Here is a 19179-nt window from a genome sequence, read left to right as displayed (position 1 = left end):
TTGTCCCAAAATATGACCAATTCTGGATAATATGTACCATGTACACTTGAGAAGAAAATAAATTGAGTTTTAGTTGGGTGCAGTAGCCTGAATACATTGTGTTGGCTGATTTTACAATTTAGATCTTCTGCATCTTTGTTGCTGTAGAAAATAAAAAGCATTTGAAGCATTTATTGATGATGCTCAAAGATTACAGCCTTCTGTGTGGATTACAATGCAACAAAAAGAAAACAAAAACCTTTACAGTGGACCAGCAACATGATGAAAGGAGAAAAGAAACAAGTTGTCAAGGATTTTGTTTTAACTGACTCCATAATCTACACCTGTGGAAGAAACAGTCAATATATCAAATGATGTTTTATATTTGGAAAATCTGTTGCAAAGGATAATTTTGAAATGTAAGAACAAGGAGTAATTTTAGATGCTATAGTGACTCTGATAAAAGCAATGGTATTTTCAGTTGCTTGATGTGCAAGTGAAAAGTTGAATCATGAATTAATAAGACCAAATATTAGTTGATGCCTTTGAATTGTAATGTTGGCAAATAATATTGAATATACTTGTTGTTAAGTGCCATCAAGTTGAGCACAACTCATAGTGAACCTATGGGGGGGAAAAAAAAAGATCTGAACCCTGTTCTATAACTATCATTGTTTCTTTAATATTCATAGAGTTTCCACAGGCATGTTGTTAGGAGGTGGATGCCAATCATGCTACCAAGCCTGTCTTAATCTGAGCAACAAAGAAGAAACATATCTTTCTTGGAAGAAAAGAAGCCATAGCACTCCTTAGAAGCAAGAATAGAGAGACACATCATCGGGAAGGACCAAATACTATTAAAGGGTACTATATGATAAAAGAGTGGGTCAGTGACTACTGCCTGAAGAAAGCTGAAACGGGATCCACATCTCACACCATATACAAAAATCAACTCAAGGTGAATCAGAGACATGAGAGTAAAGCCCAAAACCATCAGAGACAAATTGCATAGACAACCTAGTTTATAGTATAACGAGACTGGCAAATACAGCCAGAACTGCACAATCTAACGCATATAAAATTGATGAAATCTCTATGCCCATCAAAACTTTTTCCAGCAGAGGGAAAAGAAAAGCTAATGACTGGGGGGGGAAGGGTTGGAACATATGGTAATACATCAAAAGTTTACAGGATCCTACAGGGCCTCCACAAGAGAAAAACTGATCATACAATTATAAAATGGGTAAAAGACATGTAAAACATTTTCACAGAGGAAGATATTTGGATGGCAAACAGACATATGAAGAAATGCTCAAAATCACTGGCAGTAAGAGAGATGCAAATCAAAACCATGAGGTACCATCTCCCTCCAGTAGCAGTTATAAAGTTTAACAGGACAGCAAGTAGTAAATGTTGGAGAGGATATGGCAAGATATGTTGGAGGGACTGTAAAATGGTAAAACTACTCTGCAAGGCATTTTGGCATTTCCTCAGAAAGCTGAACACAGAAATTCCATATAATTCAGCTATTCCACTGCTTGGAATATACCGCAAGAAAATGAGAACTGAGGCATAAATGGAGACTTGGACATTAATGTTCATAGCAGCATTATTCACCATTACAAGAACATGAAAACAGGTCCAATGTCCAACTACAATCTAAGGGATTGCAAAATTATGCTACTTTCACATGACAGAGTTCTATGCAGCATGAAGGAGCAATGAGTTTGAGAACCACTTCCTAACTTGGGAGGGACTGGAGAGTATTATGCTAAGTGAACTAATGCAGTCCCCAAAAGGACAAGTACTATATAAGATCATTATTGTAGAAATAGATAACTAGAAAAACGTGTATGAGGGTCTAAGAAAAGGAACAGATGGGTGGGGATGGGCTGGAAGTAATCATGAGGTTACTCCATTTGATATGTGGAGGGGGAATGAGTTGAATAAGTGGGGAGGATCCAGTGTGAAGGGCAATGTATATAAAGTTTGTAGGTAAACCAGTTTAAATTTTTTTTTTAAATTAATTGCAAGGAATTTTATAAAAAATTATTTGGTCCAAGACATAATAAATAAATAAGGAAGAAATTGCTCTGTAAATATTATATTAAGAAAAAAATATTAAAAACTGCTCCAAGTAAATTAGTTAAAATTGATTTTGTGTGGAAAAATAAAACACGCATTATGGATTACATGAAAGCAGTCGTAGAATCCTTCTTACAGGAGATTCAGGTTCAATTTCTGGTCACCATTTCTCAATTGAAACCAACACTTGTCTGTCACCAATGGCTTGAGTGTTACTTTAATTATGAACAAGTTTCAGCTGAAGCTCCAGATTAAGATAGACAAAAAAGAAAGACCTCAGAATCTATTAAAAAAAAACAAACAAACAAACCAACCAACAAAAACTACAGATTACATGGTAAAATCCTGTTGTACACTATTTCACCATGACTCCAGGGCCAACTCAAGGCCAGCTTACAATAGAACAAATAAGAAATTTGTAAGCACATCTATGGAAAATGTGACATGAGTAGAAAATACCTACTAAAAACAAAGTTAACAGAATAAAATCTTCCAAGGATTTGAAAATATCAGTGTGAATCAATAGTTCACAAATTTCTTTTGAAATCAAGTGTCTCCATAGCACTACCTTGGTTACATAATAGTAATTGATAGATGGAACACCTTATTATTTTTTTACATTTATAAAAACATCTGTGTGGAAACTAAATAACTCTCTGCTAGAACATAATTGTGTTATAAAAGAAATAAAGAATGAAAAAAAAAGTTCCTTGAAACAATTGAAAATGAAAATATAGCATACCAAAACCTCTGGGATACAGCTAAGCCAGTCCTCATGGGGCAGTTATTAGCAATAAGCACACACACAAAAAATGAAGAAAGAATAAAAATCAATGACCTAACTCAACACATTCATCAAATATAAAAAGAACAAAAATTTAATCCTACAACTTTAAAAGAAAGGTAATTATAATGATAAGAGCTGAAACCAATAAAATAGAAAACAGAAAAATAATTGAAACCATCAATAAGACCAGGAGCTGGTTTTTCAAAAGGGTCAGTAAAATTGAAATAGCCACTAGAAAACTTAGCCAAAAGAAAAAGAAAGAGAAGGCAGAGATAACGCAATTAAGAAATTATAGAGGTGATATCACAACAGAACCAGATGAAATTAAATTAATAATATTGGAATACTATGAAAAGCTATACTCTGATAAGTTTGAAAACCTAGAGGAAATGGACAAATTCCTGAAACTCATTCCCTACCCAGACTGACAAGGACATATATAGAACACTTGAACAGATACATCACAAAAGAAGAAATTGAACAAGTTATAAAAAGACTTCCCCTTAAGAAAAGTCCTGGACCAGATGGCTTCACAGCTGAATTCTACTACGCATTTAGAGGAGATCTACCATCAAAGTCTAATTAAATTATTTCAAAAAAATTGACAAAGAAGGAACACTACCAGATTCATTGTATGAAGCAAGCATAACCCTAATAGCAAAGACTGTACCAAGAAAGAAAACTACAGACCAATATCTCTCATAAATATGTATGTAAAAATCCTTAATAAAATCTTAGCCAATAGAATCCAAAAGCACATAAAAAATAATCATGAACAAGTGGAATTTGTAACAATTATGCACAGATAGTTCAACATAAGAAAAAAAAAACACAACAATGTAATTCACCCTATTAACAAAACAAATAACAAAAGCCATATGATCTTAGCAAATTGATGCAGAAAAAGCATTTGACAAAAAATAGCCCTTCCTGATAAAACCGATGATCAAAATTGGAATAGAGTGAGAAGTATATATGCAAAATCAAGAACCAATATAATTCTCAGTGGAGAAACACTAAAAGCATTTTCCTTGTGAACATATCCTAGACAAGGATGTGCATTGTCACCATTTCTATTCAATATTGTACTGGATGGATGGCATTCTTGACGCTATGTATCATAGTGACGCTTCAAATCTGGAACAACTCCATGGCTCAACTTTCTGCCAAACAGTACAACTAATATATGGTCCAAAAGCACACTTCTTACCAAGAGTAAAGCCCTGAAGGCAGGAAGGCATAGGAGGATTAATGGAGATAAAAATTATAGAGAGGAAGTAGGAAAGATAAGATTACATTGTGAGAATTATAATTAATATTGTTATGTACTGTCAAGTCACTTGTGAATCTTAGCAACCCTATGTACAATAGCCCTAAATCCTGCTCTATCCTGTGCAAACTTTTTTGTCTCTGACACACATACCCACACCACCCCAGTCATTGAATCAATCCATCTCATCAAGGATCTTCCTCTCTTGTGCTGTCCCTCCACATTCCCATGCATATATCCCTCTCCAAGGACTGGTCCCTTCTTACAACATACCCAAATTATGTCAAACAAAGCTTCATAATCCTTGCCTCCAAGGAGCAGTCTGGTTTCACCCTCTCTAGGATGAACCTGTTTGTTCTCAAAGAAGTCCATGGTATATCCAGTACTCTTCTCCAGCACCACAGCTCAAAGGCATCAATTCTCCTTCTATCATCCCTATAATTTTCCAGCTTTGTGATGCATAGCAAGTAATTGCAAAGACTATGGCCTGGATTGGATTAGGTGCACTTTAGTCTCCAAACTGACATCATTGCTTTTCCACACTCTGGAGAGGTAGGTACCTAACAGCAAACTTTCCCAATGCAATTCATCTTTTTGTTTCCTGGCTGTTGGTAATAAGAGTGTGATAATGGAGCCAAGTAAACTAAAGCTGTTAACAATCTCAATCTCTTCACCATCTATCATGATGCTGCCCATTGGCCCAATCTGTTTTCTTGATGTTGAGTTTCAATCCATATTACAGACTAGTTCTTGACCTTTGTGCAGCAAGTGCTTCAGGTCCTTCTCAGTTTCAGCAAGCAGGGATGTGTCATCTGCATAATGCAGACTGTTGTTGAGTCTTCCTCCGATCTAGCAGGAATTCTCATAGAGCTCAGCCTTCCAAATAATCTGTTCTGCATATAAATTGAAAAGATATCTGAGATAGGACACATCCCTGGCATACACCCTTCCCAGTTTTAAACCATGCAGTGTTCCCTTGCTCTGTTCTGATGACTGCCTTCTGGTCCAAGTATAGGTTCCACATAAGCACAATCAAGTGTTCTGAGATTACCATTCTTCTCAGAGTCAGCCACAGTCTGGTTGTGATTCACACAAATGCCTTTGCATAGTCAATGAAACACAAAGAGACATTCATCTGGTACTTTCTGCTTTCAGCCGAATAGTACCTATAATATCCCTAGTACCATGACCTCTTCTAAACCCAGCCTGCACTTAAGGCTGTTATCTGTTGATGTGCTGTTCCAGTCAATTTTGTATAATTTTCTGCAGAATCTTGCTTGCATGTGATATTAATCATATCGTTCAATAATTTCCACACTCTGTCAGGTCAACTTTCTTCGGAATGCGAACAATTATAGATCTCTAACAGTCAGTTGCCCAGGTGGGTATCCTCCAGGTTTCTTGGCACTAATCAGTGAGTACATCCAGGACAGTGTCTGTTGAAATATGTCAATTGTTATACACCGTCAATTCGTCTTGTTTTTTTTCAATTCTCAGAGCAGCTTGAACTTCTTCCTTCATCACCACAGGCCCTTGCTCATACATTGTTTTGTGAAATTCTTCTGTGCCCACAAAATATACAGGAATTAGTAAATGAAAAGCCAGAATGCTTTTAAACTTTCACTCAAATCACAAATTAAAAATAGTTCCCAGAAAAAATTACTGCAGAAGTATCAACCCTATGTTAACTTTTAAAGGATGATTCGTTCACAGCTCATCTCTACATAGTGTGAAAGAGGGTATGATATGAAAATTATCTTTTTCTAAAGAGTGCTAGTATCTTACTCTAGTCAAACATATCTACATTTTATTAACAAGTAAGCCTAAAAATTTTCAATTGCTCAGCACAAAAGATGAAAGAAAATATACATTCTGAAACTAATTTTTATTTAGTTTTATTTACTTATTTAAACCCTCAAGAAATTTCTAAAACTCTTTGCTGTACTATAATTCTGTTGGACAATTTATCATTACAATAAGTGGGTCACTAGAGCTTGGAAAACTGCTTGACTTAATAAATTTTTTCAGAGTAGCATTTGATGCAATAAAATCTGACCCATATTCCACAGTACACACTGGCACAGAGATAGAAGTTACGATTATTAAAGGAACAGAAACTTGTATTTCCCTGCCATGGAGAGAATAGTTTGGCATCAGACACTAACAAATTTTAAATCTTGCCTTAGCTTATTAAACAAAACTGGTGCCAAGCTTTGTAAAATTACTTGGGGGTGATGTGTGTGTGTGTGTATATATATATATATATGTATATATGTATGTGTGTATGTGTGTGTGTGTGTGTGTGTGTATATATATATATATTTCCCATACACAATACTATTTAGACTTGGACAGGAGGGATAGACATTTGGAAATTTTGCTTCTTGTATCACTGTAAGGGTCTTCTATCACTAGAGATCATGCAAGTACCCAAGAACTGGTTCATAGTTGAACCGAGGAGGCCTGGTTTTCATGCCCCTGTGGTGCTATGACTCTGAGGATGGATTGCAGTAATGCATCATGCTCAGGGCAATACAGGCAAACCATGTGCAGGTTGTAGCTATTAAGAAATTCAAGAGCATGACTGCTCAAGGGCAGTCACTCAAGCAAGGCTGTCATATTCAGGCATCCTTTCCCAGGCACTGCACCTGCTCCCTATCATTCATCAAGGGTCTAAATCACTCAGCCTCCTTGGAAATGATTATGGAAGAAGAGTGAGAGCAAGCCAGGAACTGCATTGAGAGATACACATTTCTCTGTGTGTGCAGACTTGTGTGCACACATGCATACATGTATGCACAAGCTTGTACATATATGTGTACACAGGCAGGTAAGTGCACATGTACAAATGTATGCACACATATAAAGACAAAAATACATCCAGAAAAGGTGATCTCTTCTTTTGTTCCTTTTTAACACTCCGCCCCTAAAAGTTTTAAATAAATATAACCTAGATTGTAGTAGAAAAACTAGGGTGTTTTCTATGCAGTCATTCCAACATTTCTGAGAAGGGCTAAATTCACTACACTCCGTTTCCCAGTAGGTTTAAAAAAATCACTACATTTTTCATGTAACAAATATTAATGTCAACAATGAAGATAATCAATTACCTAAAATGCTACTTCAGAACTATCATCATTACTACCTGGCTCAGGGCAGAAAGTGTAGTTTGTTAACAGCTTCTAAAACATATCTCAAGGCACAGCAACTGAAGCATCAAGTTTAACAAAAACAAGCGCTGGCCAGTTAAGCTGGTATTTAAATGTAGCACTAAAAATGCATTTCACACCCAACTTCATCAATCACCAACCAATCTTACTTTACATCTTGGCCACCAAAAGAAAATGGGATTTGTTTCCCTAAAGAAATATGTCACAGCTCTGCTTGAGTTATTAAGCTTTACTATTATACAGAGAAAGACAGAGTTGAAAGTAAAGGGAAGAAAATTAGATCCAGGTTGCCATCTACAGACTGATTTCAGCATAGCCTATTCATATAGCATTGAAGGTAAGAATACATGGTGAAAAAGGACAGTGAGATGTGACTCTTGGCTTAATGATTTAAAAAAGTAATAAGATAGTATACAAAAGTCTAGAAGGTAGCTTTTCAAATAAATATGAGAATAGTTGCAAAAGCATATCAATATAAAAAGGACTGGATTTAAAAACCATACATTAACCAATATGAAATAATTATAAATATTTGCACTACCTATAATATCTAATTCTCTAAAATAAAAGTATTTGATGCCAAAATAAAAATATACATGTATTTTTTTCAGTAGGGAAAACTACTTAAATTCATTTGAAGACTAGTCTTCCATTTTCACTCATTATCATGTCTCTCCATGACCTTCACAAACATTTTCCTGGAAATCCTTTTGGTTTGTACCTTTTCAAAGAATAAGATCTCTCTTGAGAAAGAGGTATCCAAAAACGTACACTTGATTCTAATTACTAAACGAGATGGCATGAAATTAAAAGCAACTTCAATAATAAATATGAAAGCTGAATTAATTAGTTCAAGGAAAAATAAATACTTTTAATATGATAATCTGGAAATTTTTCTTTGGCCAAGATATATGAAGGGATTCATTAAGCAAAAAATAACTCCATTTTCATGGGTACAATTTAAGCTAATACGCTTAAATTTATTAGTGATGGTTTAACCTAGTTGGACTAGACCTTTCCCCCCCTGATTTTTCTTGGAAAGGTAGAAAATTTGCTTTTTGAAGCCAAGATTAATTTTCCAGGTTAATTGTTCTTTCTATCAAGAAATATTTAAATGCAAGCCTCTTACTAGGAGGGGGGGAGGAAATCAGGCCTTAGAATCTCTATTGAAAAGGAAAAACTGACTGATATTCTATTTGATAACGAGTTCCAGCAGTTAAAAGCCTTCCATCTCCTTATGAAGAAACTACTTTAGAAAACATACACTTAAAATGGGCAATTGTTCAAAACAACTGCAAGATTCTGTAATGGCAAGGAAAGGGCAATTTCCCTAGCACTTTAGAAATACTGTGTCGGGTCAGTGGCAAATATTTTCTCATGGCCACAGACACCAAATGCTTTTGAAATGTATGTAGCTCTACAAAGGCACTAAAATAATAACAATAATCTGAAGAAGAAAGATGAAGCAATCTCCTCTCATAAAGGTTTATAGTCTCCAAAATCTGATGGAGGATCATCATGAGTCAGAACTTTTTAGTGATAAAAATACTAACAAGACTCGAAAGCATTATGCTGAGTGAACTAACTCACTCCCACAAGGATAAATATTGTATAAGACCATTATTGTAGAATGACCAGGAGGGGTGGGAGAGGCTGGAAGCTGAGGGATGTGGATGTACAGGGGTAACAGGGGGATTACTCATTAGTTTATACAATTTGATGGATGAGGGGGTGAGGGAAATTAAAAGAATTTTTTCAAACTTGTATTAGAATTTTATGAATAAACTACTGGAAAAAATACTAACAAAGACGTAGTCATAATTTTGGGAGCTTCACAATCTAATAAATATTGATTAAAATGTGTTGTTGTTGTTGTTGTTATGTAAGCCTCAGTTAATTTTTTGCTCAATAAACTGCATGTTCTTCCAGGTGAATTTTTTTGTTTTCATTTGTACTCATTTATAAAAAAACAAAACCATACCTAAAGCATGCCATCAAGACAAGTCAGTCCCATACGAATTAGAATAAACAATTCCCCATAGAGTTTCAGGATGACTTCTTGGAAGTGATCAGCTTAGTCTTTCTTCCAAGGCACCTCTGGGTTGTGTCCCACCTTCTACTTTTCAATTAGTAGCTGAGCCTATTAATTATTTGCAAAACCTATGGTCTCCACCTGCCATGTAACAGGTACACAGCAAACATCTACTGAATGACCCAAATGTCACTCTGGCCCTCCTATGCACTGGTAAATGAAAAGGAGTGTTTAGACTTAGAAAAGCAAAACCTTAAAGATAAATGATGGTACTGGCTCATATTTTAAAAATGGATTTGTCATGGTTGAAAATAAAAACTGTAACTTCCCCAAAGCCAACAGCTGGACTAGGACAAGAATCTAGGACTGTGGCTTCCAGCTATCACCTTCACTAAGATAATTTAAGAAATAAAATTCTTGCAGTCTGTATAGTTGGCCTCTGTGTAACTGTGCATTCATTTAACTAGACTTTTAATCTAATCTCAAGTTATGTCTCTTCTTCCAATTCTTTTATTCATTTGCAAAGCCTCCAGTATACTCCACATGAGTTCATGCTGTTTTACCAATTGTGGAGCAATTGTTAACATCAGTTCTAATGTGACTGCTCATAACACCCTTGAAATGAGCCCAAGGCACAAGATGGGACTCTACCCAGGACACTTAAACCTCAATCTATCCATCTTCCTCACGGTCCCCCACCATGTGTCCCACTGCATGTGATGTCAGTGGCTCTCAAGTGGGAAGGAGAAGAAGCCACTTCAGTGGATTGTTTTCCAACCAGCTTTTCTGGCCCCCTACATTGCTCCACTCTTGGGTATTATGCTCCACTGGCAACAGCCTTGGATAAAACTGAAAATAGGTGCTGTAGGTAGTAAATTCATGGTAATGGTGGAGTGGTAACACAGAAAAGGAGGCTGAAAATGGTTGCACAACTTGAAGAGTATAATCAGTGTTACTGCATTGTACATGTAGAAACTATTAAATTGGTTTTTGTTTGGCTGTGTATATTTTTTGAAAAATACATTATTTGAGAAAAAAACCTTTCACACACAAAAAGTATATACATTCACAATTCTGGTTCCATATTCCCTCCATTTATCAGATTTTTATCCTAAAACCTCATGGCAATATAATTTAAATAACAGCCAACCAAAACAAATTCTTACAGAAAGTGTCGTTAGTTCACTTAGGAAACATAATAGATCTGCATGAGAACTCAAATTGTGTCACAACATCAAGATGACTATGTAATACGTGCAAGAAACTTACCACTGTTCGGAACCATTTGTGCTGAATTCTTTAACTTTGCATTTTGTTTCACCTTTGTGTGTTTTTCTGAATTTACAGCATCTTCTTTTTTCCCTTTTCTCTTTGAGGGTTGTGGAGATGAATTGTCACTGTATCCAATTGTTGACTTTGATTGGCGATCATTCCCCTAAATGAAAAACATTAGAGTGTTACATTTGACAAGTGAATTTCCAGAGTGATTCCCAGTAACTGCATGTCATTAACAGTGTTAAACAGAGTTCTGGTGGCCAAGTGTAAAAAAGCTGTGCTTCCATCCAAAAGGCATAAGGTTTGAATCACCAGCTGCTCCAGAGGTGATCAAACTGTCTGTGAAAATCTACTAGAAGGGCAATTGTGGGTCAGTTCCAACTTAATGGTACACAACAACAGCATTAAATGGGGTAGGGACAGATGTGTTAATTCTGTTCCTAAGTTTATCTTCACAGAGGCAGAGAAAACAGAATCAAAATAATAGCTAACATATTTCATATGCACCAAGTATTCCAGCAAATTACTTAACTTCATCTTCACAATGACCCTGAAACTTCATGGTAATGCAAATTTTTACCAAAAGAAATAGGATATTATACCATCTCTCTGGGACCTCTGGTGGATTACAATTATTGTAATTGCCTCACTATACAGATTAAGAAATCACACAATGGAACACTTTGCAGCACTAAGGAACAAAAATTTTGTCAAATACTATATATCACAGTTGAGTCTAGAGAGCATAATGCTGAATAAACCAACTCAGTCTCATAAAGACAAAAACAATGTAATACCATTATTGTAAAAATAGAAGGATAACTAGTAGGATGTGTATAAATGTCCAAAGGGATAAAGGAAGATGGACGATGTGGGAAGCTGATAGGGAAATGGAGATCACTAAGATACAAAAGTTTGGTGGGTAGAAGGGAGTGTGAAGGAATAAGTAAGATACAATGGGGAATGAAGAAGATGAGGTAATTATAGGTATAGATCAATGGTAATTAATTATATGGAGCACAATGTATATGAATGATTATATGAAACACAATGTTTGTGAAAGATTGTATAAAGCACAGTATACAGAATAAAACACAATGTATATGGATTATTGTGTTAAAATTAAAAAAGCATACCAAGTGAACAAACAAAAATAAAATCACTAACCACAGAAATTTTTTTAAAAAATGAGACAAAGAGGTTAAGCAGCTTGTCCAAGATTTCATAGCCAGTAAATTGAAGGGCAGTTTGCCTGCGGGAAAGTGGCAGCTTCAGTGCCTTAACCATATCCTCTTATTTTCATATCCTTCTGAAGAATCAGCAAGTGTATATGATATGAAAAATACCAGCAACTGAGTTCAATCAGTTAATCTAGAAAGATCTTAATAAGTTTTTGCTGTGAATTAAACAGCACCATACAAGCAAACGTATGTCATTCTTGTGGAAACTCTCGAATATTAACTCATTTGAATAGTGGCAGTTATGGTCCCTATGAACTGAAAACCTAGATCAACATAAAAACCCAAGCAGCTCAGGGCCACATGCTCTGTAATTGGCTCCCTGAGGACTGTGGCAGGCAGCTACAGGCTGTCATACCTTTGGTAGATTTCTCTGGACTCCCACATGCTTCTGGTCACTCCTCAGTATAAGGGTGAAATTAAATTCAACAGTCTCTAGTGCAGCTTCTGAGAGCCACAAAAGAGATGCTACAGTGGTGACTACTGTAAGATCTAAGGAACCTTTGTGTTTAATCATTTGCTCTAGTCAGGGACTCTGCTGCAAGAAATTATCTCCTAATGACATAGACTTGGATATCAGACTTAGGTACTAACCTTCCCTTAGTGTGTATGTAAAGAATCAGACTGGCAAAAATGACTGTTTCAGTTACACAATGTACTTGCCTCAAAGTACTGTGCCGTGCCATCTGGGACCTGGGGCTAACTAACCCCTAAACCATTCCAAACCTTGATTTGCTCATGTGTTGAGTGGGGTTGCTATATCTTTGGGTCTATCACTGTTGTTAGGGGCTATTTAATCTGTTCATAACAAGCAACCTCATGGACAAGAGAAAGAAATACTACCCAATCCCCAGCCATGCTTATGATTCCTATGGTCTATAAGGATAGAAAATGGGAAAGTAAGTAATATAGAACCTGGCATGTACTATTTACTGAATGGGTATCAGAGAGCTCTCTTCAGAGCAGAGATTTAATCTCTTTTCCTTTGGAATTACACCAAACTCACACGATATTGGTTGCAACCTTTATGCAACATCTGTACTATGCTAGGATCTGAAAATAAATGTAAGAATATTAAATAAACAAATCTGCCTAGAAACCTATTATAACTGCTCATTTTAAACATTTATATATTCAGCCATCCAGCAGCATTTAAATGGTTTTTGCCATTATCCAATTAAGAATTAAGAATAGAAAAATTCACAGACTTACAAATGAAGTTATTTATACTATTTTATCATAGCCTACAAGAAAATGAATTATGCATAAATTTATTAACAGTATGAGAACCTGTCCAAATCTATAACACTTTGTACATGTAATTTAATTTCCTATTTCAACTGCAATTTAAACATTCAGGTTCCATTTAATTATTGTGTTAACTGTGACTAGAGATTTTTTTTTCTTTTATCTTCAGTGATTCTTGCAAGAACATAAAATGCCTGGCATAGATAATGAGATTACAAAGGAAATTTCAAAAATATCAGCCAAATCTCACATCTCAGTTTGTAGTCAACAAAGCCTATGTCCATTTCAAGATGCTAAAACATTAAGGTCCTTGGATGAGAGTTACAAGTGGTCAGACTACTGGCTATTCAGAGATGCTGTTGAACTAGTGAAAATGAAAATGGAAACTAATGAAGAGAAATTCTGGATCTCAGGAATATTCAGGATTATTTTTATTTACTTGGGGTTTTGTTTTACAATTTCAGGAAAAGTGCTACTCTAAAGATCACCTAATGGCTAATGTAATTTTAAAACTCAACTCTCATCTCAAATATACAGGAAAGCTCTGATTTACTGCATTTGTGAAAGGGACACTCAAATGAGTGATGCTGGACCATTAAGAAAGGTGAGCTTTCTCAAATAATTATTTAAGGCATGTCTTTGGTAATAGACACCCATGCATCAATGTAGACCTTGCAACACCTTGTAAAAAATAAACTGAAAGGGAGAAAAAATACCTTTGTCATCAGAAAATTATCACTAACCAAAGTGCTCTTCAGTTAGAAAAAAAACCAACATTGATTCATACAAACTATCAATAATTTTAAAAGAGAAAAATTCACTACAGTAGGTAGTGAATTACATGTTGGGTTACTAATGAAAAGGTTGAAAGTTTGAATACAACAAATATTCCTCTAGAGATAGGTAAGATTCTCTTCACATTTAAAGCCTCAGGAACCTGATGGAAGGCAATATTGAGTTGGAACCAACTTGAGGGTATTGGATTTGGTTTGACTTCTCTTTTCTTTAATTGGTTATATAAGACACAAAACCTCACTACCTAAAGCCAATTCCAAATTCACAATGGCCCTACAGGACAGAGTAGAACTATTCTCATAATGTTTCCAAATGTGTAATGATTACAGAAATTGATTGTCATATTCTCTCAGAGAAGTTAGTAAATTCCAACCTCCAAACTTACAGTTAACAGCTTAGTGCCACCATGGATCCTAAATGTAGATATAAATGTATAGATATTTGCTATTGTTTAGGAGACAGAGGGTAGGGGTGAGGGCCATTTTCCCAACTCATAAACATATAATAGCTGATATATTATCAATCACCTCTAATGTGCTAAATAAATATAAAAGACTAATATTTACCACAATTTATAAACATCACTGTCTCAACTTTTTCCATAAAGGAATTGAGTTTTCCAAGATTGCCCAAGTCCGACTTCATTACTACACTGAAGCTTCTTAATGTTCAAGACACTAGAAAACCTTCTATATAACTCAGAACTGACAAATTATAACTTTATCTCAAAGTAAAGGAAATGAAGAATGCAGTAAAATTTTATAGGGAGTCTTACACAAAAACTTGATCCTATGTAATACTTAACCTACAATTCTGCCTCTTGCCTCACATATATATTAGTATATACTATAGGAATAGTAAGTCCTGGCTCAAATAAATAAAGCACCAAGAGTTCTGAAGTCACCCTTCCATCTACTAAGATTTTAATTTTTTAACAGATCTCTAGGTTCTTTATAAGATCAAACCAACTCTGGTTCCTTACATCAACAATATAATCCATTTTATACAGCCATAAAAGCATGCAAAATTTATACAGACCATACAAATATTATTTAAACACACAATAATTTTGAGAAGGGTTTGCGTCACTAAACAGATTTCACATGTGTATGATCACTCATGCAGATAGGGACATCATATGAACTGACATTTTTCTCATTATATATCTGATAGTAGGCATACTGGCCTCAATATCAAGGTCCCATTGTGGCACAAAATATAATTCTCTGATTACTAACCAAAAGGCTGATTGGTGGTTTGAATCCTCCCAGAAGCACGGTATAAGACAGGCTTGGCAATTACAGCCAATGCAACTATGGAACAATTCTACCTTGTAACATAACACACAGGGAGTCGTAATGACTCAGGACACACTGACAGCCACAGATTTGTTTTGTAGTTTTGTATGTGTGCCTTTTTCTGTTCTGTTGATTTTTTGTTTTGTTTTGTTGTACTTTTGAGGGAGGAAGCCTCAGTTTTCCCATGCCAAGTGAACTTTTTCTTAATATATTTGTACACCATGACTGAAACAACAATATGCTTGAGCTTGATGGAAATTGTAGGAATGGTGCAAGCTTTCAAGCAGTTGATCATAGGGTGGTTAGGAGATGTAGTCAACTCCATATCACTTTACAACAACAAAATGTTTAGAACTTTCTTCACAATGATGTTTGATAGATGGATTTAAAAACATTTCCATAAGGTCCATTTCAATAATAATGACCCTCTATAATAGAGTAGAACTGTCCCACAGAGTTTCCAAGGCTATAACTTTTATAGGCACTGACTGACATCTCTCTCCTGATAAGTGCTGGCGGGGTTTCTAGTTCCGTTTTTCTGTTGTTATTGTTGTTGGGGTTTTTGTTTGTGTTGTTTGCTGTACCTTCCCTTAGCAATTAAATATTTAATATTATAAACTATCGGTAATAGATAACATGTGTTTTCCAGATGATTAGTAAGAACAACTTTTCTTAATTTTTGTGTCACACACTAGAGGGCGCTTTGATTCTATGTAGTGTTACCGCACAGCTACAAAAGGTAGTTTTTCATTAATGAGTTTGTTTTTAAAACTCAGTATAATTTATGAAAATTCACTAACTTAAAGTATTCCATAATTGCTCATTTCTGCAAGTCTGACCAGGATTAACTTTGGGCCTCATTCTGCTTTGCACAAAGCTCCTGAGAACTGGTCTGAAATGGTCTACAATCCCCTAGAATCTCTACAAGGGTACTCCAGGAAGCCCCAGCTTAGTCACCATGTACCAGCAAGGGTTTTCTCCATAAACTGGAGCAGCTTTCCTTCCCCCCCTCCTTCTTTCAAGTCTTCACTCATATTCCCTTCTTTGTATAATAAAGCAATTCCTGGAAAGTTGCATGGAAAAATACATTTCTAATGAATATCTAACTATCCAGTTCTATGTCTCTTTTTACTTCCACCTCTTGTCCAGCCATGCTTTCACTCTCTCTGCTGATGTGCGTGCCAGTGGTTCCTTAACTTGACTCTTCCCTTCCTAGGTCCTCCTTCCCTCATACCCCTTCTGAGTACTAAGCAGTTAATGATCTATCAAACTCATACATTCTTCAGGGAACCAATTAATTAAAGAAAAGGAGTAAATTAGTCCTTCTGTTAAAAATCGACTGTGTGACTTTGGATTATTTACACAAGATGTTCTCCCTGGGGGCTTACTGCCAGCTACCCACACACTCACTGAACAGGCATTGGTGAGAACCTGTTATTCCCCACAGCCTGTGTAAAACTTAATCTCTTTCACTTCACCATACCTTCCCAAATAAGGCCTTACCTGAACATCCCAGCTAAAACAACACCTTCTCTCACTTTCTCTTCTGATAATTTGATGCGTATTTCTTATACCTAATTGACATCACATTTACTGTTTTCTTGTTTGTCTGTCTCTTCGAAAATATAAACTTCTTACAATCAGAACCAATTGTTATTCTGTTGACACCAATTCATGGTGATCTCAAGCATGTCAGACAAGAATTGTACATTATGGTACATTATGGTATGACGACTGGTTTCCCAGAAGTTGATCATGAGGCCTTCACACCATAGATGGGCACTTAATCCCAATTAACCTGAAGGGTTTACCATACCCCTACAAACTCAATTCTTCTATGTCCCCAGCAACTTGCTCCATTTGGGGGCTTTGGAAATTTTACTTCTATTCACTGTGTTTCCTCTACTGGTTTTTAAGATATGAATAACAATGGCATCTGCCATGAGGAGTAAGGATTAGATAAATTCATCTGTAAAGAATGCAGCATAGCACTGAGTCCTCACTTGTCACTAAATATTGGCCTGTGTTATTGCTTTTCTGAATTTAGATCTGTTTTCTTCCATACATCATTCTTTGAATCAGAGACCCCCTTCAGTTGATCTGCATTTACCCAATCCTTAAGGAATATCTTAAATGAACTTCTTTCTTGACTTTTTACAAGTCACATTCACAACTTTTCTCTCATATTTACTAATTTCATTACCTTATTTTATGTTAGCTTTAACTTGTTGCCTTTCAAGTTATGTTCTCTATCTCAGTTATATTACAAGTTAAGGCATGAGCTTTATCATCAATCACTCACACTCAGACAATCACCATCAAGTAGAAACTGACTTATACCTGACCCTTGAGTGGGCTTTCAGAGGCTGTAAATTCCCAACGTTATCCCATAGAGCCGGCTAGTGTATTTGAAGCACCAGAAGGGCACTGCTTTTAGTTTCATAGTACAACTCCCTGTTTACCACACCACCAAAGTTCCCTTGTTGCTATAGTTGCTATCAAGTCAGACCTTATCTCATGGCAACCCCATACATAATAAGCTTAGACTATTGTGACCCAAAGGGTTTTCATTCGTTGGCTATTGGAACTAGATCTTTAAGTCTTTTTTCCTCAACTGAATCTAGAAGCCCTGCTAAAAAATCTGTTCAGGGTCACAACAATACACAAGCTTCTACTGATAGGTAAGTGGTGGCTATACTTTAGGTGTCTTGTTGTTGTTGTATACCTTAGAGTCAAAGCCAACATATAGCTAACCCTCTTGTGGCTTTCCAGAGGCAGTCAGTCACATAGGAGATGGCCCATCCTTCTCCCTCACACTTTAGGTGTACTCGTTAGAAATCAAACTCAGGTCTCTCACATGGAAAACAAGAATTCTAACATTGAATTATCATGACCCTCTTCCATATAATAAACATTTAATACTTTTTTATTCAATTGATGAATAAATGGATTAATAGTCCACTCGCCGTACAGAGGTAACTTGTGGTTGCTGTGAAGCTGAACACTGTGACAATGATGTGTCAAATATGATAATGGTTACCCATGGTGGACAATGTCTGGTGGAGCTCCCTGATTAAAACAAGCTTGGAAGCAGGAGTAGCATCCACTTTCGTAAATAGCTTGCCTCTGGAAACACTATGAATGAACCTGGAGAAAGGATGAAAGTCACGCAAGTGTTGAGGAGTTTTGTTCATAGGGTTGCTATGAGTCATCTACAACTCGACGGCACTTAACAACAACAGTATAGAAAATCCTCTAATAGGGAATAAAATATTTATATAAGTTCTTAGTCTTTTAAGAACTGTAACTATTAATTTTTACAAATTTTTTTTTTTAGTCTTTGTAAGAGACATGCAACAAGATAGATAGGCCACTGACATGACTGAATATAGAACATCTTCTAGGGGACCTCTAGTGGCATTGTCCGTAGTAAGTTCTAACACTAACCCAAAGTCTAGGTAATTAGAAGCTCAAATCCAACAATGGCTGGCTCCAAGGGGAAAAGAGGCAGGCTCCTCTCATTTGATAGTGTTGTTGTGTACCATCAAATTGGAACCAACTCACAGATGACTTCTCATGGGTTTTCTGAGGCAGTTAATCATCACACAGGAGGAGACCGTCCATCCTTCTTCCCGAGGAGCAGCTGGTGGCCTTGAAACTGTGTGTCTTCAGGACTGCAGTAGCTGCAGCTTCTTGCCACTAGGTTACCAGAGTTACAGCCTCAAAGAATGGAGGGTCAGCTAGGAGTCAGAGCTGACTGAAAAGCAATGAGTTTGAGTTTCAAATTTTCATGGCTTAGCTTTCAAGCATGGTATGAAGTAAGAAAAATACGCATTTAAGCACATGAGAAAAAAACGAGCAATCTCTTCCTGTATAATTAACTGCCTCTGAAATCCCACTGGAGGGTAGGTTATGGGTTGGTACTCAATAACTATAAAGAATAGAATAGAATAGAATAGAATAGAATAGAATAGAATAGAATAGAATAGAATAGAATAGAAT

The 19179-nt window shown here is 36.0% G+C and overlaps 1 protein-coding gene across 1 annotated transcript in view; it reads right to left on the bottom strand.

Annotated features, from left to right (window-relative positions):
• The window catches only part of DCDC2 (doublecortin domain containing 2), a 347591-nt gene that overhangs the window by 195275 nt on the left and 133137 nt on the right, over nucleotides 1-19179 (bottom strand). Inside the window, exon 7 of the mRNA XM_006888654.1 lies at nucleotides 10593-10758. Within this exon, the coding sequence (XP_006888716.1) occupies nucleotides 10593-10758 (166 nt within the window). The remainder of the gene's footprint in view (nucleotides 1-10592; nucleotides 10759-19179) is intronic.

The sequence above is a fragment of the Elephantulus edwardii genome, unplaced genomic scaffold (genome assembly GCF_000299155.1).
Source record: "Elephantulus edwardii isolate Elephantulus edwardi_28Jun2011 unplaced genomic scaffold, EleEdw1.0 scaffold00070, whole genome shotgun sequence".
Lineage (NCBI taxonomy): Eukaryota > Metazoa > Chordata > Mammalia > Macroscelidea > Macroscelididae > Elephantulus > Elephantulus edwardii.
This window is presented reverse-complemented; position numbering and strand designations above follow the sequence as displayed.